We start from the raw sequence: 23,828 nt of genomic DNA on the forward strand, positions 1-23,828 counted from the left end.
AGTTGCCATCTTCACATTCTGATCCTATATCACTATATTTGTTTGTGTACTTCTATTCGTCCCAAGTCCTACAACCTCTCTTTTCTTTTTCTGGACAAAAGGGAAAAACTGACAATCAAACCAATCTCAAGACAATGTTCATTCAAGTGCAACCACTTGGGTACACTTAGAACTTCTACTGTTCCTTACCAAAGTTTTATTAAAAGCCCGCTCTATCTGGCACATGTTCAGAACTGATTGCTCTAGCCTTTCTCATGAACATATCTACATGACAGGGCAAGATAACTATTTTTACCTCAACTCTGCACCAAAATGGGAGCATGTACAAGATAAAGACATCCATCTCAATGAGATGTAGGAATTCATGCCAACAAAGGAACAGTGATTACCAACACAAAACTCAGATAATTTAGTCACCTTCAAACCAATACAGCTGCATCCATGCAGCACAACAGGGTTTTTTCTTCATTTTATTTTGCTTTGCTAAATTATCCTGAAGTAACAAAACTGTCTGAGATAGATGAGCCTTTGTTATCACTACACTACTTCTCCTCCAGACACAGAAACCAACTCTTAACAGTACAAACAGTACAACTACATTCCACTCAGTGGGTTGTAGAACTCTTCTTAGTTCAATACATTTCAAGCAGGACAACTCATGTAAGAAAATGGGGTCTGGACTAGGTGATCTTTCCCTTCCACCCCCTAAGATTCTGTGATTCTGTGGAAAAGGCAGGTGTTCTGTCAGAACAGTACTGAAATACAAGAACAAACTTTTAGTGTTTCTTTTCCTTAACTTCCTTTCCTATAAAAAAGGGAGATGGACAGATACAACAATTCAACAAAAATGCTATAAACAGCTCCTGTTTCAGTATAAACAAATGAAAAATCAGAACTTTTATCTTCAGTAAAATACAGAGAACAAGTCCATTAACTCACTCTCCTGACATATTAAAAGAAAAAAAAAAAATAATAAAATTAGACTTACACTATTTCCTTAATATTAATGGATGTAAAATACTGTTCAGATTGGTTCATGTCAGATTTAAATCCACTTCTGTAAAGTAGCATTTGGCATTTCAATCAAAAATCCATCAGATGTTCCAGTTTAACAATCTTAATGTTGCTACAATTCCCTCAAGAAAAGATATTTCGTATTCCCCAGAGCACAGGTATTCTAAGAAGTGTCTTGCTTAGTAACAGGACATTCAAGAAATGTTACAATTTCAACCTAATTAGAAAGAAAACTTATTAATTAGATAATCATCTAAGAGGATATTAGATTATTTAGATGGAGGGCAAAACAGCAGAATAAGTCCCCATCTTTTCCTGCCATTTTAAGTAACTGCTGTTTTGAACATCAGTTTACTTCTTAAATTTAACAAGTTAATCACAATGAAATAAGAAAGCTATCTGTTGAAACAACTCACAATGGCAAAGCAATCCTCCCTAATTATCTTATGCGCGTGTATATATATAAAAAAATATTTATAGACAGAGTATTTTATGCATGCACGTATAGTTGCATGCTTAAGTTCATGAAAACATCGTTTTCTAACTTCTGCAGGAAACATCTGTAATTTTGAAAACTACTCATCCTTCTCAGAATAAAAAATGAGATTTAACATACCACAGACTTTTTTCCAGCCAAGTGATATACTTTTAAGAAAACTACTTACCAAGCCCTATTTTACTTTACTTAACCCAGGGCCTCTTCATAACTGTAAAACTCTTCCAGTAACTCTAATACTCTTCTAGTAACTTTAATAAATGGTCAGAATACACTATTCTACATATTCAAGATTCAGTCCATAGAAATAATGTATTTAAATGCTATTATATACGAACAGCATATACATGTGAACTGGCTGGGATTCTCCTTGTGGTACTGCCCCATTGCAATGGGGTGCTACGTTTATTACTCCAATTGCTAGAACTTCATAGATTCTACTTAAAATTCCCAAATACAGCAACTAATTTCAAAGTTCAAAATCTAACTTACTTCATTCAGGGAACTTACATATTCCCTTTGACAAACCAAATTGTAAACTTATTTTCCCATTTATTTACCTTCTCTAAGTTAGTATAAAGTTTATCTTCTCTTTTCTAGTTGAGAAAGGTGCCTGAACTTCCTCAGTGCTTAAAGGGTCAAAATTTATCATTTCAGTTCATCTAATAAGTAATGCTTTTGCCGAACAAAACCAATTCCCAATAAATTCTCACTGTATTTGTGTGCTCTGATTTGATTTAGAGGCCTGTGGGGAGACACCATTTGGTAGCACAGGAACACAGAGGGGTAGGTGGTGCTGAGGAGAAGTAGAGCTCATGTGCCAGAAGTGTTATTGTGTCAGGTTGATTTATTGAGTGAGCTTCACTTCACCGAATGTTCCGAGATATTTATTTCCCTAAAGGCTCTGCAAAGATATGAACAGACCTGCATCCACAGATGTCATCATTGCTCATTTTACCGAGTCATGAAATTTTCTCAACTGCAATTTGTCCATCTAAAATTGCTGCAACAGAACAATGTCAACAGTAGCTTCCTACTATACTACCTCCCTCTACTACACACTCTTGCCACATCCACCTCCTAACTCCAGACACAGACCTTGTTCCATCTACAGGTTAACAGTTCCTCAAGTACTTCCTTTTCTTAATCCACGAGGTAACAGAAGTTTTTTAAAAATGCAAAAAAAAGGGAGTAATCAGAGGTCAAAAGTAAGAAACTAGTAGTGCTTCTGACTGAATAGATGAAATGAAAGATTACCAACAAGTGACACAAAAAATGTCTTAGGTGTACAAGTTAGAGCTAGAATCCCATTTACTGGAATTAAGCGTAGTCAACTCCTGTAATTTTTCTTGGACTTTTTTGCTATGCTTTTTCACAGTAGCTGCTGCAAGATGTGAGAAAGCACCACAGAATCACAGAATGATTAAAGTTGGAAGGGACCTTAAGGATCATCAGGTTCCAACCTCCCTACTATGAGCAGGGACACCTCACACTAAACCAGGCTGCACAAAGCCTCATTCCGCCTGGCCTTGAACACCTCCAGGGAGCGTGCATCAATAGCCGCCTCAGGCAACCTCATCCTCGCTCCACTCATAGTAGAAAAGAAGAAACAGCTCACACTTGGTCCTGATTTGATTTTACAGCCATGTGGAAAGGAAGAAATAGTTACACAAATATAGTTATGCTCCCATGTGTTCAAAATGTATTAATTTTCCTAGAAACAATAAAGAATTTAAGGCATAGAAGTGATAGAAAAAGCAAGTATCATGGGCAGTGAAAACAAGTTCATTGATTAATTCAATGAAGTTCATTGATTAATTATAATAATTAAGATTTATAAAAATTAGTATTTTCTTAAATAACTGCAGAAAAAAAAATCAACACATGAATTTTAACTTTTAAGTGATCCTTTAAGGTTTCAGAAAGATAATGTCCTCTTACACAAAGATACAGTTTCAGGTATTTGCTGGATTTAAATAATACAATATATAAACAAGATATTACAAATAACATAAGCTCTTTTATGAACTTTATCCAAAATGCTTTTCCTGTGCTACAGAAGATCTATTTAAATACACATGTAAAAGTGAGCGCTTTTGGCCTATGTCAGAATACAGTGGTTTATTTAAATATGTTAATATTTCTCATTATGCCATTAACAATAACCTTCATCCATTTGTGAAAAACATTTTGCCAAGCATGCACATAAAAAATTAGCAAGTGAAGCAAAATCACCTTAATTTGCTTTGGACCAGCAAATAACCAACTAATTTGCAGAAATCCCTGCCAAGCACTCATATTAAATGCTTCATGCTTATTTTATGACCTCTGCTGCTCCTCTCCTTCCCAGGCCCTGAATCATATGATCATTAACATATTGCAAGGTCTGAAACTTTATTTTTTACATTCTTTAATTAATGCCTGTTTATAGAAGGCCATAGGACTTCAGATCCAGTTAATGAAACTTCGCTCCCCCAGGCCCCTGGAGCCCAATAGAGAGCTTTCTCCTCTGTTGTTTTAGTAGCTTTTTTCCAACTGTTTGTTTATACACACTTAATTGATCTCTTTAGTCCCAGAAGCATTCCAGAGACACAACCTGTTCTGAGGCAAGCTAAAGTTTTTTTTTCCCCTTCTTTATAAAAGCCCTGATTGCCCAAGGTTATCAGTTTTAATTTGAAAGTTGAAGATTCAGCTTTATTTACACTGTCTAAAAGACAAAATTGATATGGGCCCTGAAGTGTTCATTTTTACATTCATACGCAGCAGAGTGGATTGCAAACACATACTGTATATAATTATTTTGATGTAGAACTAAGTAATTACTAAACACTGCTATGTCTTGTTTTATTGCATTTAAGAAACTCAGTCTTCATAACAAGTTGAAAATAAGAACAAATCAGCCTGCCAATGCATGAAATTTTCATGGCTCTTCAATTTACATTTTACATATTCCCTATGACAAGAATTTCTATTATGCTATTCTCTTTTTTTCTGCTATAATTAAATTAAAAAAGTAATTGGCTGGTGCTGCACACTGCTGCAATGTCTTAATCACATAGACAAACAGTTTTACAATAGCTTACACCATTTGCCACATGGGGCAATGACATTATTGTACCAGGCTATAAACCAGGAGACAGATATCACATACCAGCTATCAACTACTGTGTTGAATCTCCTGGTGCCTGCTTGTGAAAACAGAAGAGAGAGGTACATTTAGTATGTTGATTGGCAACTCGATGTCTGAAATCTTAATTAACTGCAAGTGACCAAGACTAACAACATGATAAAAGCAAATGTTTGTGGTTAAAATGAGTGACATTAGAAATATCTACTTTGATTTCAAGATGTAGAAACTTTTGGGCAGAGAAAACAACACATGCCACTGTTTAAAAAGGAACTAAAAATACTTTCAAGGTTGTTTTTTAAGTGAAAAAACCCACAACTAGCAGCCATTGAGTAACTTTAATTCAATATAATCAATCTTTTCAATAGAGGGGTGAGAAAAAATGTCAGCATATAAGACATAGTTACTCTTAATTATAATTTCAAAATCACCTTAACTGATATAGACAATACTTCCTTTGTATTCCTGTTTAGAAAAAAAGTACCACAAGAAAATAAAAGAATTTCAAAACTACTCTTATATTAGGAATATTTTTAATAGAACCAGGCTTCTGACAATCACTACAGTATTCATCTTGAAAAGAAATGCATTTAAGAACCTATCAAGTCATTTGACTCAAAACCTGTGATGCAATTTAGACAGAATTCCAATGTAAATTCAAAAGCTGTTAAACTGAACATTTCTCTAAAACAGAAACTAGTCTTCTAAGTTCCTACGCTTTATTATTTTATTTTTACCAATTTCTTACACATGTATATGTTAAAGACTCATCCCAGACTTTTTAACATCCCAGTTGGAAAGACAACTGGGATTATAAACTGGACACCTCATTGTCTAAAGATGTCAACCAAACTGGCACTAGGAGAACACCTAACACACATTACGTGGCTTAAATTCCTTGCAAGGTTCACCACTGCAGGTTTTGGGTTTTTTCCCCTTTAACTTCCCCCAAAACCACCTTCTGTGAAATGTTTAATAGATCTGGAAATTTATCTAGGCAATGTGATGAAAGGGTTTAGGTCCTTCACTTGAGAAAGTTCAAACCCACGTCAACTCACCTCTCAGGAATACACATCAGACAACTGATCAGTAATAAAACTGACTGTTCTTCATACTGAGCCATCCATGTCACGCAAAATTATTTATTGCTTTATGCCCAAGAATAACCTGTGACAGGAATCAGGGCATTCACTACTAGCCTAGTGATGCTAAATTCTTTTTTAGGGTAAAACAAACACCATCACATATCACACTATGTTTCAGATGTCACTCCATAAATCAAACACATTTTTATTGATAAGCCTTTTAATAAAGGTAAATCTTTTATCTAAATCTTTAATCTTAACTAAAGTTAAAGTTGAGTATTTGTGGATGTAATGGATACACCTAAATACAGTTATATTTTTTTAGCTGGATTTCTTTCCACTTTGAGGCAGAGAAAGGATTTTGTGCTATTTCTTGGTAAACTAAGGCATTAGAAGGCAACTTACTGTAGATATTTATCCTAGAACCCACATATCACCAAATCTCACCTACTTGATGCATAGAGACAAGAGACCAAACCAGATCAGCAATTGGATTCCAATTGTTTGAAATGGGAGAGGTCTAACAGTGTCTCAAAAAAACTGGCAACATAGGTCCTTAGCATATAGTAGACTCCAATAGCAGTACTAACACCTCCATGGTTCTCTTCAAAAACTCAAGCTAATAAATGAAATCCATCTTGTTTTAGGAACAATTAAGCCACCATAGGGGGGTATTTAGTCATCCTACTTAAAATCCCACAGAATCTAATGCAGCTGACCTAGAAGAAGAAATGTGATGGAAGGACTCCAGGGAATTAGCCAGAAATCTTATAGCTCTAAGTGTAAACTCACTGAGCTGGAAACGGTCATGTATATACTTCCTACCTATAAATCCCTCTCATCATAACTGATTAAAGCAGAATAGGCATGATCCTGTTCCCACTGATGACAATGGCAAAACTGCAATTGACTCCTTCATTCCTGAATCTGGCAAAAGAAGAATTCATCAGTTCCCAATTGCTATACAGCAGAAAGTACTTGGATCTACCCTAGGGTTTTTCTTACCTCAGACATATGATATTTTCACACTTTTAGCAACTTGGGTTTTTATTGCTAAGCAGAACATAATGGACTGAAGCCATGCAGAGTGAGGAAATCCTAGGAAACTTTGTGTGTGAAGAAACCATCTCTGTTAAGGTTCCTTAATACCTCTCATGTTCCAAGCCTCAAAGTCAACTTCTATTACTTCATACTACCTTCACTGTATCTTCAAAAGAAAAGCAGCCAATCCCTGTATCCCCTGACAATACAGTCCAAGTACCTGACTAGTGCTTTCAAGTGCTACTGTAGTACAAAATATTAATGAAAAATTCAAAAATAATTATATTCCATCACAACATTTGTTAAGCACTCTACAGCAGGAAAGCCACAGTAAACTGCCTTGAAGAATTCCATACAGGTCACAACCAGATAAGAATGTTCATTCCTTAAGAGTATTTCTCAAGATTTTACTAACACAACTCACAAGAGATTGGAAAAATATAAAAAGTTATTAAAATAGTATTTTAAAATTCTTAGTTCAAACCTTTAGAAATGCTCAAGGGAAGCAATGTCAGTTGCTTGTTACTCGCTCCATCTTTTTGTCATGCTTTCTCTTATTTTTTAAATAAGAAAATTCAGTGCCTTTGAAGGATCACAAAATGTATCTGAGATTGCTATCAGATGCCAAAACCAGAACAAGTATCAGTAGCTCATGGACCAAATCCTGGCTTCACTGAAATCAGTAGGATTTTGCTTTTGAACTTGCCAGGGCAATTCCCTGCCAAATCTCCCTGAGACTCTCAATACGTGTAGCTGCTGAATGAAACAACTGGAGGGCCACCACTGCAATAAGGGTTCCAGGTTTGACACTGTTCTTTAAAAATCCTCACAAAGATGTGCTCAAAGGAGCTGGCAACCCAAAGTAACTGCATCCAAACCAAGCAGCATCAAGTGGTAATCTCTATCAATATCGGGTTTGTTCACATCTGACCTTCCAGGCTAATGGAAGGAAGCTTAACATTGTAGACTTGTCCTAGTATATGAGGTTGTATGTAGTAAGTTTGTACAAAATCTCCCCTTTTGCCATGACTGTCACTTTTTTTTTTTTTGCTTATTTTTGTTTGTTTGTTTGTTTAAGCTTTCCCTGTTGCAACCTGTTTGAACAGATGTATAGTTTGGTTATCATCCATAAATGCAAATAACTGATTTAAAAATAATGTATTTTTGTGGATTTCTGGGTTGTTGGGGTTTTTTTTTTAAAAAAAAAAAAAAAGTAAAAAATTGTTTTAATTGAAAATAAATATTCTGCAATGCAAAGAAAGCGTAAGTTAGCTTTTCCCTTCCTCTCATACTTCAAAATTTTAATGACTACAAAATTTAACTCATAGAGCACATTTTTAATGTGTCCCACTGGTTCATATGGAAACTGTAGTATTTCTCACAGCCAAGAATTTAGTTCTGGAACAACCAGCTTGTAGGCTCATGGAACACTCCTGCACTTCTGTACAAAGCAGCAAGATGAGTTTCCAGTACTTCCCATCATCATCCAGCAATCCTTGCTGCATAAATAGGAGAGCATTAACATAAAGTGTGTCAGAATATGAAACTTGGATCCCAGGGAGCAATGTGGAGCCTTCAGCCTTTGCTGAAGCAGAAATACAAATCAGTATCATGGTTGACTCAGACTCTCCAATCTCTGGTTCACAAACCAGAAGAGCCTCAGTTCAGTATCAGCCAAGCCACAGATTTATGAAGAAGAGCTCACACACTGACAAGCAATTTTGTTACAAAAGCATCCCTCCAACGTTGGCGTCACAGGAATGTTTAGAACCCAAGTAAAATATTTAGTCATATTTCACACCTCACCCAAAAGGAACAGGTTCTCATTAGCCTCTTCAATCAGACCAGCCTTCAGCCAGGAAAAAGGCAGAAAGTTTTACAATGTCATTATTTATTTGGTAAAAATTTATCTTTAAAGCACAAAACTTTATAACTCTAGGCAATAGACTTCACAGCTGAGAAAAGTTTGTGATGCCTTAATAAAAAGAGAAAATCAAAGCAGATCCAACACATCTTATTTTCTGGCCCAGCTTTTAACAATATTTCTGTTTATTAATAGATACTCCATAAGAGCATCTACAGTGAGAAAAATTGTACTTCTCCACCCATCAATTTAAGCCTTGAAAATAGAATTCTTTGCCTTTTTTCAGCAAGCCACCCTTTAGGGCAAAGAGCGGTAATGAACACCTACTAGTCACACAGAATTACAGTGCTCTTTATTTCACCCAGGGCTGAAAAAATTTCCAAAGGTTTGGAATCCTGAAACCTGTAAACAAAATCTGTGGAGCAGATAAAATTTTAAATGGCACAATGCAATTAAAGCTGAATTCAATTTGAGCGCACCCTGTCCATCTGTCAGAGGGAAACAAAAGCCGAGGAGCTCCATTATTGCTGAATCCCTGCTCTTGTTAATTTGCTTGCTGAGAGATTTCAATTTCTAGGAAGTGCACAAATTAGTGTTCAGTCAGGGCTAGATCCTCAGTAAGTATAAGCAGATGGTGGAAATCAGCCCTAATCAAGTAGCCAAAGCCTTTTTTTCTGTCTGATTAAAGCATTTTAATCCTTTCATATTGTCTGTGGTTTTTAGTAAATATCTACCATCATTTCTTCCACTTCCCATTTGCTATAATTTTTATTCCAAAAGGAACTGAAATTCGGTTTCTAATTCATTTACTTATTTTTACAAGAACATACTTTTTAACCATTATAGTGTACTTTGGGCCAATTAGATTATCTCATTTATTCAGTTTCCTGAACTTTTTTCCTTTTTTTTTTTTTTTTTAATTGCAACAAAATAGTTAATATACAGTCAGCTAAAGCAACATATAATGTTTGCCTTGCTAGTTTCCGATTATCTGCTGAAAATCTCCAAACACTGAATTAATTATTACTGAGAAGTAAAAAAACACCACATAGTAACTGCACAAAATTATGATACTATATTTTGTGCATATTTTCTACTTCTGTGGAGGAAAAGAAGACTGATTTTTATTTTAGTACAAGCCACACAGCTGTCCATTGCAGGAGGAAAGCGTGTTTATACCACAAAAGAAGGCCCTAATAACTCAAAGATGCCACAGGCATTTGTGAATAATGAGACCTAAGATTAACACAGAAACATTACAAATATTATTGTGAATAGAATAAAATACATAATTAACTCTTCACATTTTAATGAAAAATAGCAGAATTTGTTATTTCAAAGGTTAGTTATTGTTGAATTTGCAGATAATGGGAAGCATAAGAGGGAACTGCCTAACTGAACATATATTTACAGAACCAAGATAAGAATACCAAACAAAACAGCAGTAAATTTCATTTGCATTAAATATACACAGTGAAACTTCTGACTGCAATTTATATTGCTTTATCTTTTTGAAAAATATATATATAAACAGGGTTTTTTTGTAAAGCTGGTATCTTTAGACCAAAATCTGCTTAACATTATTATATATGTTACACTTTCATGTGTGTATTATATAAAACAGCTGAAAAATATAAACTTTGATAGCTGGATCTACACAGAAGTGTGTAAAACAATAACCTTAGGGACACATTTTTCAAAAACAGTACACAGGATTTAGCCACACATTTACCATTAAAATTAATGGGAGTTATTTAGCTATAAATCCTGAAGAAAAGACTTTGAAAATATACCCCTTAAAGTCAACACCATCAACATAATGTGCAAGGGTGGAGGAAAATTGAATTTTGAACAATGAGGAACTTCAATATAAACCATGTGTAGTATTTTCACTGAATGATCTTTTGGTATCCTGTAAAGCAACTTTATTGCCTAACTGCCATATTAAAAAACCCACACCTAATATTTTCAGAAATGCAATAAATAAGAACAGATGATTACTTCCATTTATCAGAGGTTAAAGTCACAACAGTAATGAAAAATAACTCCTTGCTAAGTATCTGAACTGCTTTATCCAAGCAACACTTTTAAATCTCCTGAATGTGCTTCTAAAAATTTAGGAGTGTTAGTACTGAGATTTTTTTTCAATACAGAAATTCTTTCTGATTTAATACACTTGAATTTTTTAATGTTTTCCCCTACTTCTCCTATTAAAGATCTTTTATTTCTTCTGATAGCCTCAAGCAGAGCTCCTTTCCAGACTCCTAAGAAAACATTAACACTTACATTAGCGTAACACTTGTAAAGCAGCTTTTCTTCTACTGAAGGAAAGAAGGCACCAGTTCATCACTGCACTAATCCCACAGAGAGACTTGATCTATTTGTATTCCACTTCCAACCCTGCTCTCCCAAACACCCTCTTCATTCTCCCATGCTTTGGCTAGAGAAGGAAGAAAAGCAAAGCACATTCTAGTAAAAGCTATTTTTCAGCAATAAAAGGAAGCTGAAAGGTTGGGTTTAGTCTAAGACTATGCCAAAAGCTGTCCCATCATTTCAGATTACATTTTGTGAAACCAAGATTGAAGTCAAAGACAACATCAGCCGTCATGAAAAAAGGTTCAAATCCCACTTCTACTTTCACCAAGAAATAAAATGGAATTTAATCCTGTGCCCGCTCACTCCTCAATTTACTTCTGGAACTGAGGCAGTCTTGGTGTCAGAAGAACTACTAAATATTGCGCCAGAATTACCAACTCATTTCCCATGGACACTGAATAACTGTAAGAGAGAAGAGATACCAAACTCTGCAAGGCCAGAGCTGCCTCATCCTGGTAGAATCTGCATGCTTTCATGCTTAAAAGCAATATAAATGAGAGGAATGATGTGCCAAATCACCATTCTGTGCATGTAAGCTAAGTTAAGGATGATTACTAGTCTCCTAAAAATAGTAAGGTCCTATCTGGAAAACAACATGGAAAGCAACATTGTCTGCTGCTGCAGTAGGACACATTTAAACCTTAAGATAAGAGTAACCTAGATGAATGAGAAGTGAATTCTATACGCATTCATCTTCTATTCCACACTCATGTCACCTTCTCAGATCCAACCAGAATAAAATTTGTATATATTTAGAATCAAACATACCGTGTTAGTAAATACTGCTATTGTAAAACATACAGTTTCACTAAATTATTAAATCAAAGGGATATTTTTTACTCTAACAGTCTAAATCCTGTTTTTTTCAGGTGAGATTATGGATTCTTCAAAACCTCTACTGTTTGTTTTATACCTTATTTTCTTCTTGATTTGTAGTAATCACCTAAAATTTTGAATTTAATTTTTATAACACAAAAAAAGGTCATGCATATTGCAAACATATGCAACACATCTGTGTTCAGTTCTTTGATCGCTGGAGTACTAGCATTTTTTAAGAATAAAAGAACAGGTGCCTTAAAATCATATACTGTTCAGACAAAATTAATGTAATATTGTTTTTTCAGTGCTATGTAAAACTATACAATTTTAAGTATATACTTTTCAGGAAATCTACATCTGATTTTTATATATATATATAATCTGAATTATTCTTGATAGCTTGAAGGTTCTTTATCAACGTTTTTGTTAATATTATTACAGTTGTGACCATGAAGCTTATATACTTGGTAGAAGGCTTGAAATAGGAACATGAGGAAGTTGCTTGAAAAGTGTAAAAAAGGTTTACATATAGTTTAAGAGTCGCAGCATGCTTATCATGTTGATCAATATTATCTCATTTGCATATACTCCATATGGCAGCATTCATCTGTTGTCTTTCCTTAATACTTTAAACCAAGGACTCCTTGGGGCAGGGACTGAAAGTCTGAACTGAGTTATGCAACAGTCCACAGTGAGGACATCTAGAAATAACAATGGTGTGAATAGGACAGAAAGACAGGAAAAACAAAGTAGGAACTTTTTTCCAGCTGGCAAACAGTTTAATACCCCTTTAAACGAACAAACAAAAAACCCGACAGAAAACAGAATCCATAATTCAGACAACAATTCTTTTATTAGTGTTAAAATTGTCACAGATTGGGCCAATACTTTTAACAGAACTTCTCAAATCAAGGTTGGAGAAGTTTCTGAAAGATACAATGAAGCAGATATAAATCAAGTGATATCCAATAGCCTGTGCAATGGTAAGCAGATGCATGAACTTAATGTAATTCTACAACCAATTTAAGGAGGTACTTTATTTTTTGCAGCTGCAGTTAACATACACTTAACAAAATTTAAAAACAGTTAACACTGTAGTCGTTCCTTTGTTTTCTCATTACACATCATTTACAAAACTCTTAAGTATGAACTTTACCTTATCTACCTCAAGATGCCTTGATCATATAACCATACCCCTTAAATTTCATTTATCTACTTTATAAGTATGAAAAAACCCTTTGAGTGTTTTGTACATAGTTGGCTTTTAGATTTCTAATAAAAGAATGCTACTGACATAACTCTACATGATGGAAAATTTATTTACTAAACTCTTCAAGGTCCTTTAGTCATGGTTTCTAAGATTGACAGGAAAATTCTTTGTAGCATCTTAGCATGTTCTCTGCAATAAAAAGTATAAAAAAATCATTATCTATTCAAAGTAAAACTTTCAGGAAATGTGTCTAAGACATATTGACCTTATAGTCAGGAAATGCATCTTGCATCTTTATGTGCTTTTAAATATAATTTGTCTAAACTGTCTAAAGTAAATAAAAAAACTATCACTCAGTCCTCTCAGTAGAAAGGGTAAATTTTAATTGCAGAACTTTAAACCTCACAATTAAAAGCTGTGTTGCTACTTAAAGCTAGCACAAACACATGAATGAGAGTTCATGCATACAAATCAGCCTTCCTACCACATCCAGAAGGATTCTGCAGAATAGCCTGTTGAATACAGTCTGTATGTTCTAAATTTAGTCAGAAGGAAAAACTAAGTGGAATATTAGCCATGTTTTAACAAAATATAAATTCTCTCCTAGTCATTTTGATTTGTGAATGACTTTCTGATAATCCACATTTGATTAGTGAGAAAGTTAAAATACTTCAAAGGTAAGCATACGAATAAAAAATGTGACAAAAAACAAATGCAACCAGAAACTAGAGACGGTTTTTTGTTGGCTTTGTTTTGTTTTCTTTCTACAGCAAGCCATGTTGCAGGAAACCTTTTGATAAGCAAGCTCAGAATTTATTATTTTCTAATTTACAGAAGAAAAAAAAACACTTATGGGATAGCACTTCAAACAGTTAAGCCAACAGGCAACTGGAAGAAAATATTCATGAATAACCACTATGGTCAAAAGAAAAAAAACAAGAATGTGATGGAAAGAAGAATTACATACTTTTCAATGTTATGTTCATAACTTTACGCCAAATTCTCAGCTGTTTTACCTTAAAATGGCAGTGGTGAGACACTGGAACTGGCTGCCCAGAGAAGCTGTGGACTCCTCCTCCCTGGAAGTGTTCAAGCAACCTGGTCTAGTGGAAGGTATCCCTGCCCAAGCCGGAGGGTTCATGATCTTTAAGGTCCCTTCCAACCTAAAGCATTCTAGGATCCTATGAGTCTATGAATAGGGCTCCTTTTAGTCAATAAGTACATATCCAAGTATGCTAGATGAAATTCTAGCCTTTTATCTGCGAAATCCATTTTGTAACCTCTCTTAAAGAAGCCAGTAGACACCTTATACATCTACATCATAAACTGTGTTTCAGTCAATTATCTTTATCTGCCATCCAGAGGTGGATACACAAGGAGGCTTTAGTCTGTGCTAACCAGTTCATCAGGACTCACTTCCTTTTTCAGGAAGTGTTGAGGGAAAGAAGACAAAAATGGTACACAGTGAAGAAACAACCTGGCATATAATTGCATTAATCTTCTTTAGGAAGAGACTTAGGGCTTAATGCAGACCTTCCCAATGGACTCTAAAATATCTCCAGATTCCTTATAAAATTGACAAATTTCATCAGTTCAATATTAAAATAACTAAACTACCTTTTTCTTTGTAAACAGCAGATGCCTGATTGTAATCACACCTCATAGACTTGAGCAAACAAAAGTTTGCACTGATACTACCATAGGACCTAAACATTTTGGATTTTACATTATCCATAGCTGGATCAATTATAAGAGGATAATTCATTGAAGTTCAGTACTATAATCCACATTTACAAACTTGGCTTCTGTTAATGGTGGTCCAACTAACAACAGCATGAGAAATTCCTTTCCCCTGGTTTTCAGGAATGAGAAGTATACCTCATATAATGGTGGGAAATGGAGTCATTGCATACAATTTATCTATTGTGCCTCCCTTGGTTTGGCATTAAGTGGAGATAATTTAATATTTTTTCTCTTGACATAGGGAGGAGAGGCATCTCGGCCTGATATGGAGCAGAAGACAGGATTTGGAAGGGGTGAAAGAGAATGTAGATTGCAAAATCATGTATTAATTATCTGGTGTCAAATAAACACTACACCTGAAGTGGCCCCCAGAAAAGGAAGTTTTGAAGGTTTCAAAAGCATTCCTGAGAAGAGGTTTCAAAGATTATCTTATTGAAGGTATATGCCCAGTAATAAGCACCAGCATCTTCATTATTGCTAGATCTGACTAGGAAAGGGTAACTTTTTCTTGGCAGAAGCATGGGTGTGTATGTATTGTGCAAATGAAATAATTTTTTAAAAGGTTACAATTAGACAACTCAAGTTTAAGTAGTCCTCACGATCTGAGACTAGGTCTAAGGTCAAAACTTAGCTTCTAGTCCTAGTTAAAACTGCCAAAATTCAAGCCAATTCTTTGTCCTCACTGCTATTTTAAATTAAGATATTTAATTTAAAATGCAACTTCATATACAGCAGCAATAAATCTGGATCCCCACCTCCTTCTCCTTAAGGGACACTTTCCAATGATTGGCCCTCTGAGTTCTGCTTGATGGGGCTTCTTGGACTCACTTTATCTTGAAACAAGAAACAGCAAAACTTTAATGAAGTAATTTGTTTTAGGGACTTCAGTATATATGCCCAATTATGCTTACTGTCAGCAAAGTTACCAGTGTTTGCTTGATGCTCACGTCAAGGAATCTGAACCTGACGTAAATGTGACTGATTATTTTCCTTCTTGATTACTTGTCACTATTCAATTCAGTGTTGAGGTACCTACTGAAGGAAGCATTCCCCAAAGAGGACATTTATCTTCTGGGTAGGTCTCCTTCGCATAAGAGGTAACATGAACCAGCTCTTCTAGAAAGTAATCTAGGAAAGTGCCCATCTCATCTTTCACGTCTGCTAGCAGGATTTCTGTACTACGTATTTATCAAGCAGGGACCCGATTTTCTCCAAGAAGAAGGATTAATTATATTTATTGCCCAATGGGATATGTCTTGGACAAGTCCAATAAGAAGTTTTAGTATAACCTGCCACAATTTTCAGGTTCCTCTGCCTCCTGGGGATTTTGTTTGTTTGTTTGTTTTGCTTTGTTAGTTTTCTTTTAAGTGGAAAATAATACAAGTGAAGATTTATTTTTTTTTTCACTGAACAGTTTGAAAATAATGGTGTTGGAAGTTCTGGAGTTTGGACAATTTCTGCATACCATTTGCATAAGGGGAAATGAAAAGCAAAACAGCTGTTGGGCAGCCAAAGTCATTCTTCTTTTTAGGTCCTCTCATGTCCTTTTGTTTAGCCAGTGTCAAGTATTTCCACTGGAAAGAATACCTTTACCCACATGCCTTACCAAGCCTAGCACTTGAACACACATCTTGTGAGAAATGAGGTCTGAGGGAGAAACAAGCAAATATATGTAACATAATGGACAAAAGTGTTTAAAAAGAGCTTAAGAAGTACCAACCTAAAAGCACCTAGGAATAAGCTTTCTGAACAGTATAAATTGTCACCATAAATAAGGAAAAGTTCACGTCTCCTCTAAATATACAAAAGAGTACATAAATGCACTATTTGTTCCTTAAAAAAAAAGTTTTAATTCAACCATTTCTACAAAAAGTTCAGTTTTTCCTTTCGCTAGGACAGGAAATTTCAAACACCTACTTTCAAATGTAATCTAAAAAGCTATTAATTTATTTAATGTATTTGACATAACTAACCACCAGCAATGGTAACTTTCTGAACTAAATTACTATAAATATCAAGGAATGGAAAATGGTAACTTTTCTGACAAAGCAGAAGTAATCACCCACAGAAAGAGGTGCTCAGCATGCCTATATTAAAAATGAGTACAGATTCTCTGTTGGTGCAAACTGTAATAGGTCCACAGACTGCAACAAAGGTATGTTGAATTACAGCAGCTACAAAACTGTCCCCCAAGCATTATACTTATGCCCTGTTAAATACTGAGCTAAAGTGCATTCCAAAATGTAGCTTCTTATTTAGACAGGCCCCCTCAAGGAGTTTCCCCTTATAGGACATGACTGCCACGCTGTTTCTGATAAAAGGCAGTCACTAAGGACGCTGTTTTGCTGACCCTTGTGATACATTTTGAGAGGCTTCAGAGGCGGAACCAGCAACAAGTGGAACAGCCTCCAGGGTAGGAACAGCAGCACAGCAACTGAGAGCAGATACTCAAATTGAAACCTGGACCACACTCTAGTATTCCAAATATGAGTAAATTAGCACTATTTTTTTCTTCTGTACAGGGAAAGTGCTAGATTTTTTATTAAATTAAGTCATAATATAAATTCATTTGCATTTAAGCACTTCAGCACTGAATCTGTTAGTACTCATGGTATTCCTGCTACTAGAGCCCAAAGCAGAGTGTGGACTAGAGTGTGCATAACTTATGCAACTGATCAAAGCCTTCTATCTCTACCTTCTGATACTATGTCAGCATGAGCCTAAGCAAAGGTTGCAAGCTCTGAAAGAAATGTAATCCAGTCCACTTCTTGTGGAGTGGGTCATAGATTCAACATCTGAAGACTGATAAATAAAGTGAATCAATAAGTAAGGCCTTCCGTAAGGCCTTAGTAACAAGCACAAACTTTCAAAGTGCAGCCTGTACAATTTGAATTAATTTAGAAAACAACATTCAGAAATTTGTGGAATGGGCCTGAAAAACATCAAAACATCTAACTACTTTGAGTCAGTATTCCTTATATTACTTCTTTTATAACCCACTTTCATCACCATTATAAAAAACATACACAAATTCCTTTCTGGATATAAGAATAGTTGCGTAATATTTATTGCTGCTCATTAGCATGCTCAGTTTGTTGATAGATTGGCTTCATATCATATGGGGGAAAAGGAAATTGGAACCAAAACCAAAAAGCAGTTTAATTATTTTAATTAATTCCAGCTTTCAAAATAATGCAGAAAGCTACTGAATATTTAACAAGCTATACAAACCAAAAATACACTTATGCTGCATAGTACAAAATGGAACTGTGGAAAGGTAGTCCTTCAGGCTCTTTTGTAAATCACATTGGAAGATAAAGCAAACTTGATCGTAACTGCTCTTTGTGTAAATGTAAATAGGTGGGTTTGATTATATATGTCAATGCAAGCTACAGATTATCAATAATATCCAAAGAAAAGCACATTTGCAAAACTGATTGCTAACCCAACGAAGACAGACTCAGATTCATGCAATCAAACTCTCTTGCTATGGAATTAGGGGTCTTGGACTCCCTGCATACATCCATTGTTCTTAACATATTGGACCAACTAACTAACTTAATTAGTTAGAAGTAAAAGTGCAACCTAAGAGACCCTCATAAGTCATGTAAACTAAACGGGTAGGGAGGTCTGTAGGTGTCAATCAATAACAAAATGCAAACTGTCAAGCTTGCTTTGCTAACAAACTGTCACATCAACAATATGCAGTTAATGACTACAAATTAACTGTATACCAGATGCTTGACACTTTGTTATGACACTTAGCAAGCTAGTTGACATTTGAGGGATCAAAGCTTCTGTAATTACACTTTGTATAACATGTGCAACCTTTATGCTAATGTCCACGTATACCTTAGAGCAAGACTGTTCAAGTGGCAGAGACAGGATTTTTTGGACTTTGAAACATTCTCAGATCTGGATTTCATCTGAAACAAAACTGCTGGAACGCTGCATATCATTAGTCAGTATTATCACCTTATCTAAAGTAACTCTTTAATTTGATGTACTGTACCATATTCACTCATTTATAGACACCCTTTGCGTGAAATAATGCATTTCCAAAGTGTCAACAGTATCTATAAAAGAAAAAAGCACTAGACATATTGCATTTAAAAGAATGTCTGTGTTCAAACTGCTGATGCACTTTAACACCACTCACCAATTTAGTTTTTACTATACAGCCTTTATTACATTCGATGTTAATTCTACTGAATCTTAACCACTGTGAGCACTATAGTGCACCAGTAGAGATCTACTCTGTGGAGGGCTCCTCATCCCAAAACTTTGGGGTAAGTTTTCAAACTGCATGAAGCACTGAATCCTTTACTCTATTCTTTGAAGCATGCTTGCATCATAAATTATATTAATCATATTCACCTGACTTAATACAGAGGACTCAAGCATCTCCACCTGAGCAAATAATTCCTTACTCTCAACTGAGAGGAACAGGAACTTATAAGCCATAATTCATCTGATCTATTTTAGATTATCACATCGGGAGCAGATTAAAAGTGTGTATTCCTTTTTTACACACCTCACCTGCAGATGAATCCCTTCTTTGGGGCTTCCAGTATGATCTACCAAAGAACTATTCTATGCAAGTATCTACATGGTAGATGGTACCTGTTGCTTGTTTGTATGCTTAGCAAAGCTACTCACTTGTGCTTTTACCTCATGATCTAGAATGTAAATTTGACCACTTTACGGTTCAGTGTATCACAATTATTCATATTCATCATAATCTAGCTAACAATTCCTATTAGCAGACAAAAGCAACAGGAGAAATATTACTTCCAGATGCTTCCTAAGTGATGGTGGGATACAAAAAAGGCTAGTCAGGGCTGAACATGACAGCTTGACCACCCAGCTGGATATTCTGTGTGAAGAATGATATTAGCATACTGATTTTTTTTGTTTGTTTGTTTTCCAGGATCCACTTGAATCTTTAGGTTCCAAGAGTAAAAAACATGCCCTCATGACTCTTACAGTATCAAAGCCATGTAAGTGATGTTATTTATCTCCTTCTATGTATTCTTAATTATTTCATGCTGGACACAGTTTGCTTGTGTCATATTCTAATTAATGGTACAATGTGTATATTTATCTGCCTTCCATTACATAGCACAACTCTGCATGTGGTCAAATGACCATGGATACACATGCCTTTCATTATAAATCCTTCTAAAGCATCACCCATCATCTACAAAGAGCAGCACAGAAACTAAAAAGCTGAAGAGACAATCACAGAGAAACATAAAGTGAAAATCTGTTGTATGAATTGCCCATGCAATGCTCAAGACTTAATGGGTCTGCAGTGCTAGACTTCTGAACACCATTTAACCCAGCTATGAAATCCAAAAGATCTGCTAATTCAGTTTATCTTTCTCCTATGCAGTAGCAGGAATACATAGTCAAACTAAAGAAATGCAAAAATTCATTCATTCTTACTACATTTTCAATCACCAGAGGCAGTTCTGCTTGCTGTCAGTTGATCTCTAAAAAATATTTATTTCAAAATTAGGTTTTGAAAAAGCCCAGCAGCACTAAGTCCACATCTTTACTCAGTTTTTCCCTATAAACTGTATTTTGGGTAGGGGCAGTGGTGCAATTCTATTCCAAGAGTGAGAGTTGTAACAAATGTGATTTTCCAAGTTCTGCATGTTTTAGCAGTTTTGCTTTTCAGGTGCTCAGTATGAAAAACACTACATTCTAGCTTGCCGAGTATGCCAGTAACAGACAGGCATTTCTTAATAAGAAACTCAAAGTTTAACTTTCTGCTTATTATTTGCACCTAAATTAATCTGGGGTAATCATTTTTAGTCCTTCTACTCTAAGCAAATAAAAAGGAAAACCACCAAACCTAACACCAGCATCATGTATCTGTAAACCTTAGGGAAGCTTATTTTCTTTCATCTTTAAAAATATTACTCAGATGAAAGGCAGATGTTTTAGACCAAGAATGATTGTGCAACTGATATAATATCAGTGGTTATCTATTAGGGAAAATAACAGAATTATCATTTCCATTACTTCCTATATGCTTCTATGAGCCATGTAGCAATAATTCTGTAAGTTTCCTAATATAATTTTAAGTGCTGCATGTTTGAAAAAAAGTAAAAATTATATGAATATATCCACTTATGAAAAAAGCTTTCGCTGATTAGAGCTCATTTCCCTAATATACAGATTTCTAAAGACAGTGCTATTTTAGTTATGTAAAGCATGTAAAAATTGGCATGTGCTCAATCACAGCTGAATCTGAAATGAGCCTGTCATTTTAGACACCACACTTTGGGGGTAGGAGAGGGTAAGCTCCTCCAGAAGAACTTTTTCTGGAGATTATATGGCTAATGGTCTCCTCGCATGACATTTTTCAGTAAGATTACATCAGTTTATTATTTTCAACCTTATTTTCCAAGCAGAAGCAAGCAGAAGATAGCATTTCTTAACAGAAGACTCCGAATGGTTCTTGCTCTCCTTGCAGAATGAACAAGCTACTCCAAATAATGGTCTTATCTGACTGGAGCTGCAATATTGGTTAACATTGTATCCAAGAAATGGGAAATACCTGACCTGTTGTACACATCTGTATCTATGCTAGCCTGCCTTGCTGTGTTTTCCATCCGATGGAGAGAAACAGGCAATTCCAGGCACCAATCATCTCATCCTTCGGTGATCATCTCAAATAGGTCAAGTGAATCGTAGCCCAAGAAGCACCTGCTTCTTTCCACTCACTACAAAGGTAGCAAGCTCAAATACTGGTGTCTGAATAGCAGAAAACTAAATCTGGCCTCATGAATCCTACCTCAGACAGTATTTGACAACAGGAAACAAAGCCACATACTACTTAGAATTTTTGCAGGACAACCATCCAAATGAACAAGCGAGAGTAACTCAGCAAAGATCTTAAGTGTCTGTCTCAAAATGATAAGAAAGAGAGAAGTTAGTTAAGTGAATATCCCATCCTGCTACCTCATCTTGCAGCCCCTAAAGAAAGATAAGAAAGTTTCTGACTCAAGTTAAGTATGCATGCAACTGCAGGATTGCTTTAATTCACATACATACATACATACATACATACATACATACATACATACATACATACATACATACATACATACATACATACATACATACATACATACATACATACATACATACATACATACATACATACATACATACATACATACATACATACATACATACATACATACATACATACATACATACATACATACATACATACATACATACATACATACATACATACATACATACATAAAATCTCTTATGTGTGAAAATAATACATTATTTCTTTGGGCATATTCAGTTCAGAAGCACCTAAATATCTTCTAATTAATTGAAATTAAAAACATTTGAAAGAGCTAGCCTCATTACTGCCATGTTTAGCTTACTTTTTTTCTCCATTTCCTGAGCAAAGCACAACTAGAATTCTTTATTCTGATTAAAACAGACACTTATTTTTTCAACCTGTAAAAACAAAACTTATCTTGAAAACCTGCTTAAATCTGTCACCATTGTAGAATTCTTATTTGAGGAGAGTTCACAAACTTCATAAGAGAAAATATTATGGGTCACTGCAAGAAAACTGAATTGGAAAAAAAGCTTCTCATCAGTTAACAAAACCCCCTGATATCCAAGCAGCATGCACATAGTGATACTAAAAGCTCGCAATGGAACTTCAGAGGGCTATCAAGCCATGAAAGATCTCATAAAAAGAAAAGTGATTAACTTATTTAAACTGAGCAGGAATAAGAGGCAAATCTACTTCTCTGTCATTTCTTCTTATGTACATAGCATTTTGCTTTGGAATAAACGGATCTCATTATCAATACTAGACTAATCATATAGCAGAGAATGAAACAAAATTTACAGAATACAATTCTGTTGCCCATGAAAGAGAAAACAACTAATTCAATGAACCACAAATTGCTAGTGTGAATTCAGGCTAAGAAATACGATTTAAAACAAAACAAAACAAAACACCTGAATTTTTGGATTAGTAAATTACTGAGTGATTTTACTGGTCTACAATTTCGTATGCATTTCTGTAAAACTATTTATAAAACTCCCTGATTTACCAGCTGTATATTTAACAGCATTTTAAAAATAAATATTTAAATTAACATAAGCTACCAATAAATGTACTTACTACAATTAAAAAGCCATACATCAGCTTCGTAATGCGTCCTTAACCAGGCCAGAAGTAGTTCGTGGGGTGTATTACAGTTGTAATATGGTTAAGAGGATGTATCCATAGCAGATGAAAGTTTGCTCTCAATTCATTGCCTCTAATAAAATCTATGAGATCAAGCACAAAAAGCCTGAGCAAGGGAATGGTAGCTAAATACATCTAGTTCAGAAGACAATAAAGTTGTTAAAGGACAATCATGTAAAGGTATTATGTCACTTAATATGCCTATAAAAAGTTCAAAATAGTTAAGTAGGATAAATATTTGTTTCACAAAATGTAACCTGCTTAAGATTTTTATGTCTAAATACTGAACATTTTACAGGTTTGTAGGATAATGCAACCATTTCAAAGTACACAACACGAAGGGGCTTTTCACTATGGTACCAAGCTTCTGTTGATACCCTGGCAAAACATTTTAATAAATCAAGAAGCTATCTATGGAACTGAAAAAAAGAGAGCTCATATTCTTCTATCAAGCAGTATACAGAATATGAGAATACAGCCTACTATTCTGTACAGTCCTCAGTATTCTGTAACCACTACATCATGTTCTATATATAGTAACGAGTACTTATTCTGTTCCTGAAATTAAACATGAAAACAGTCAGATATTCAAGTGTTGTATTTTTTACTGCTTGTTGACTTGTCACATGAAACAGGATCCTGGGACATGACTAACGTAATGCAAAGGTAAATCATTCAGCTCTGTGTGTCCTTGGCTGTCACATGGGTTTAGAGTTATCTTCTCAATATATGTTGGGGTTTTTTATCTTTCCATCTCCAACAGCAGTTAAGGCTAGACTATTATTTAGAGGAACACTAAAGGGGAGCCTCC

At 35.1% G+C, this 23,828-nt stretch overlaps 1 protein-coding gene across 1 annotated transcript in view; it reads right to left on the reverse strand.

Moving 5' to 3' along the window:
• The window catches only part of DACH1 (dachshund family transcription factor 1), a 336,491-nt gene that overhangs the window by 256,330 nt on the left and 56,333 nt on the right, over positions 1 to 23,828 (reverse strand). The window contains exon 4 of the mRNA XM_010003510.1: positions 19,476 to 19,509. Coding sequence (XP_010001812.1) covers positions 19,476 to 19,509 — 34 coding nt within the window. The remainder of the gene's footprint in view (positions 1 to 19,475; positions 19,510 to 23,828) is intronic.

This window comes from Chaetura pelagica, unplaced genomic scaffold (genome assembly GCF_000747805.2).
Source record: "Chaetura pelagica isolate M959 unplaced genomic scaffold, ChaPel_1.0 scaffold106, whole genome shotgun sequence".
NCBI lineage: Eukaryota > Metazoa > Chordata > Aves > Apodiformes > Apodidae > Chaetura > Chaetura pelagica.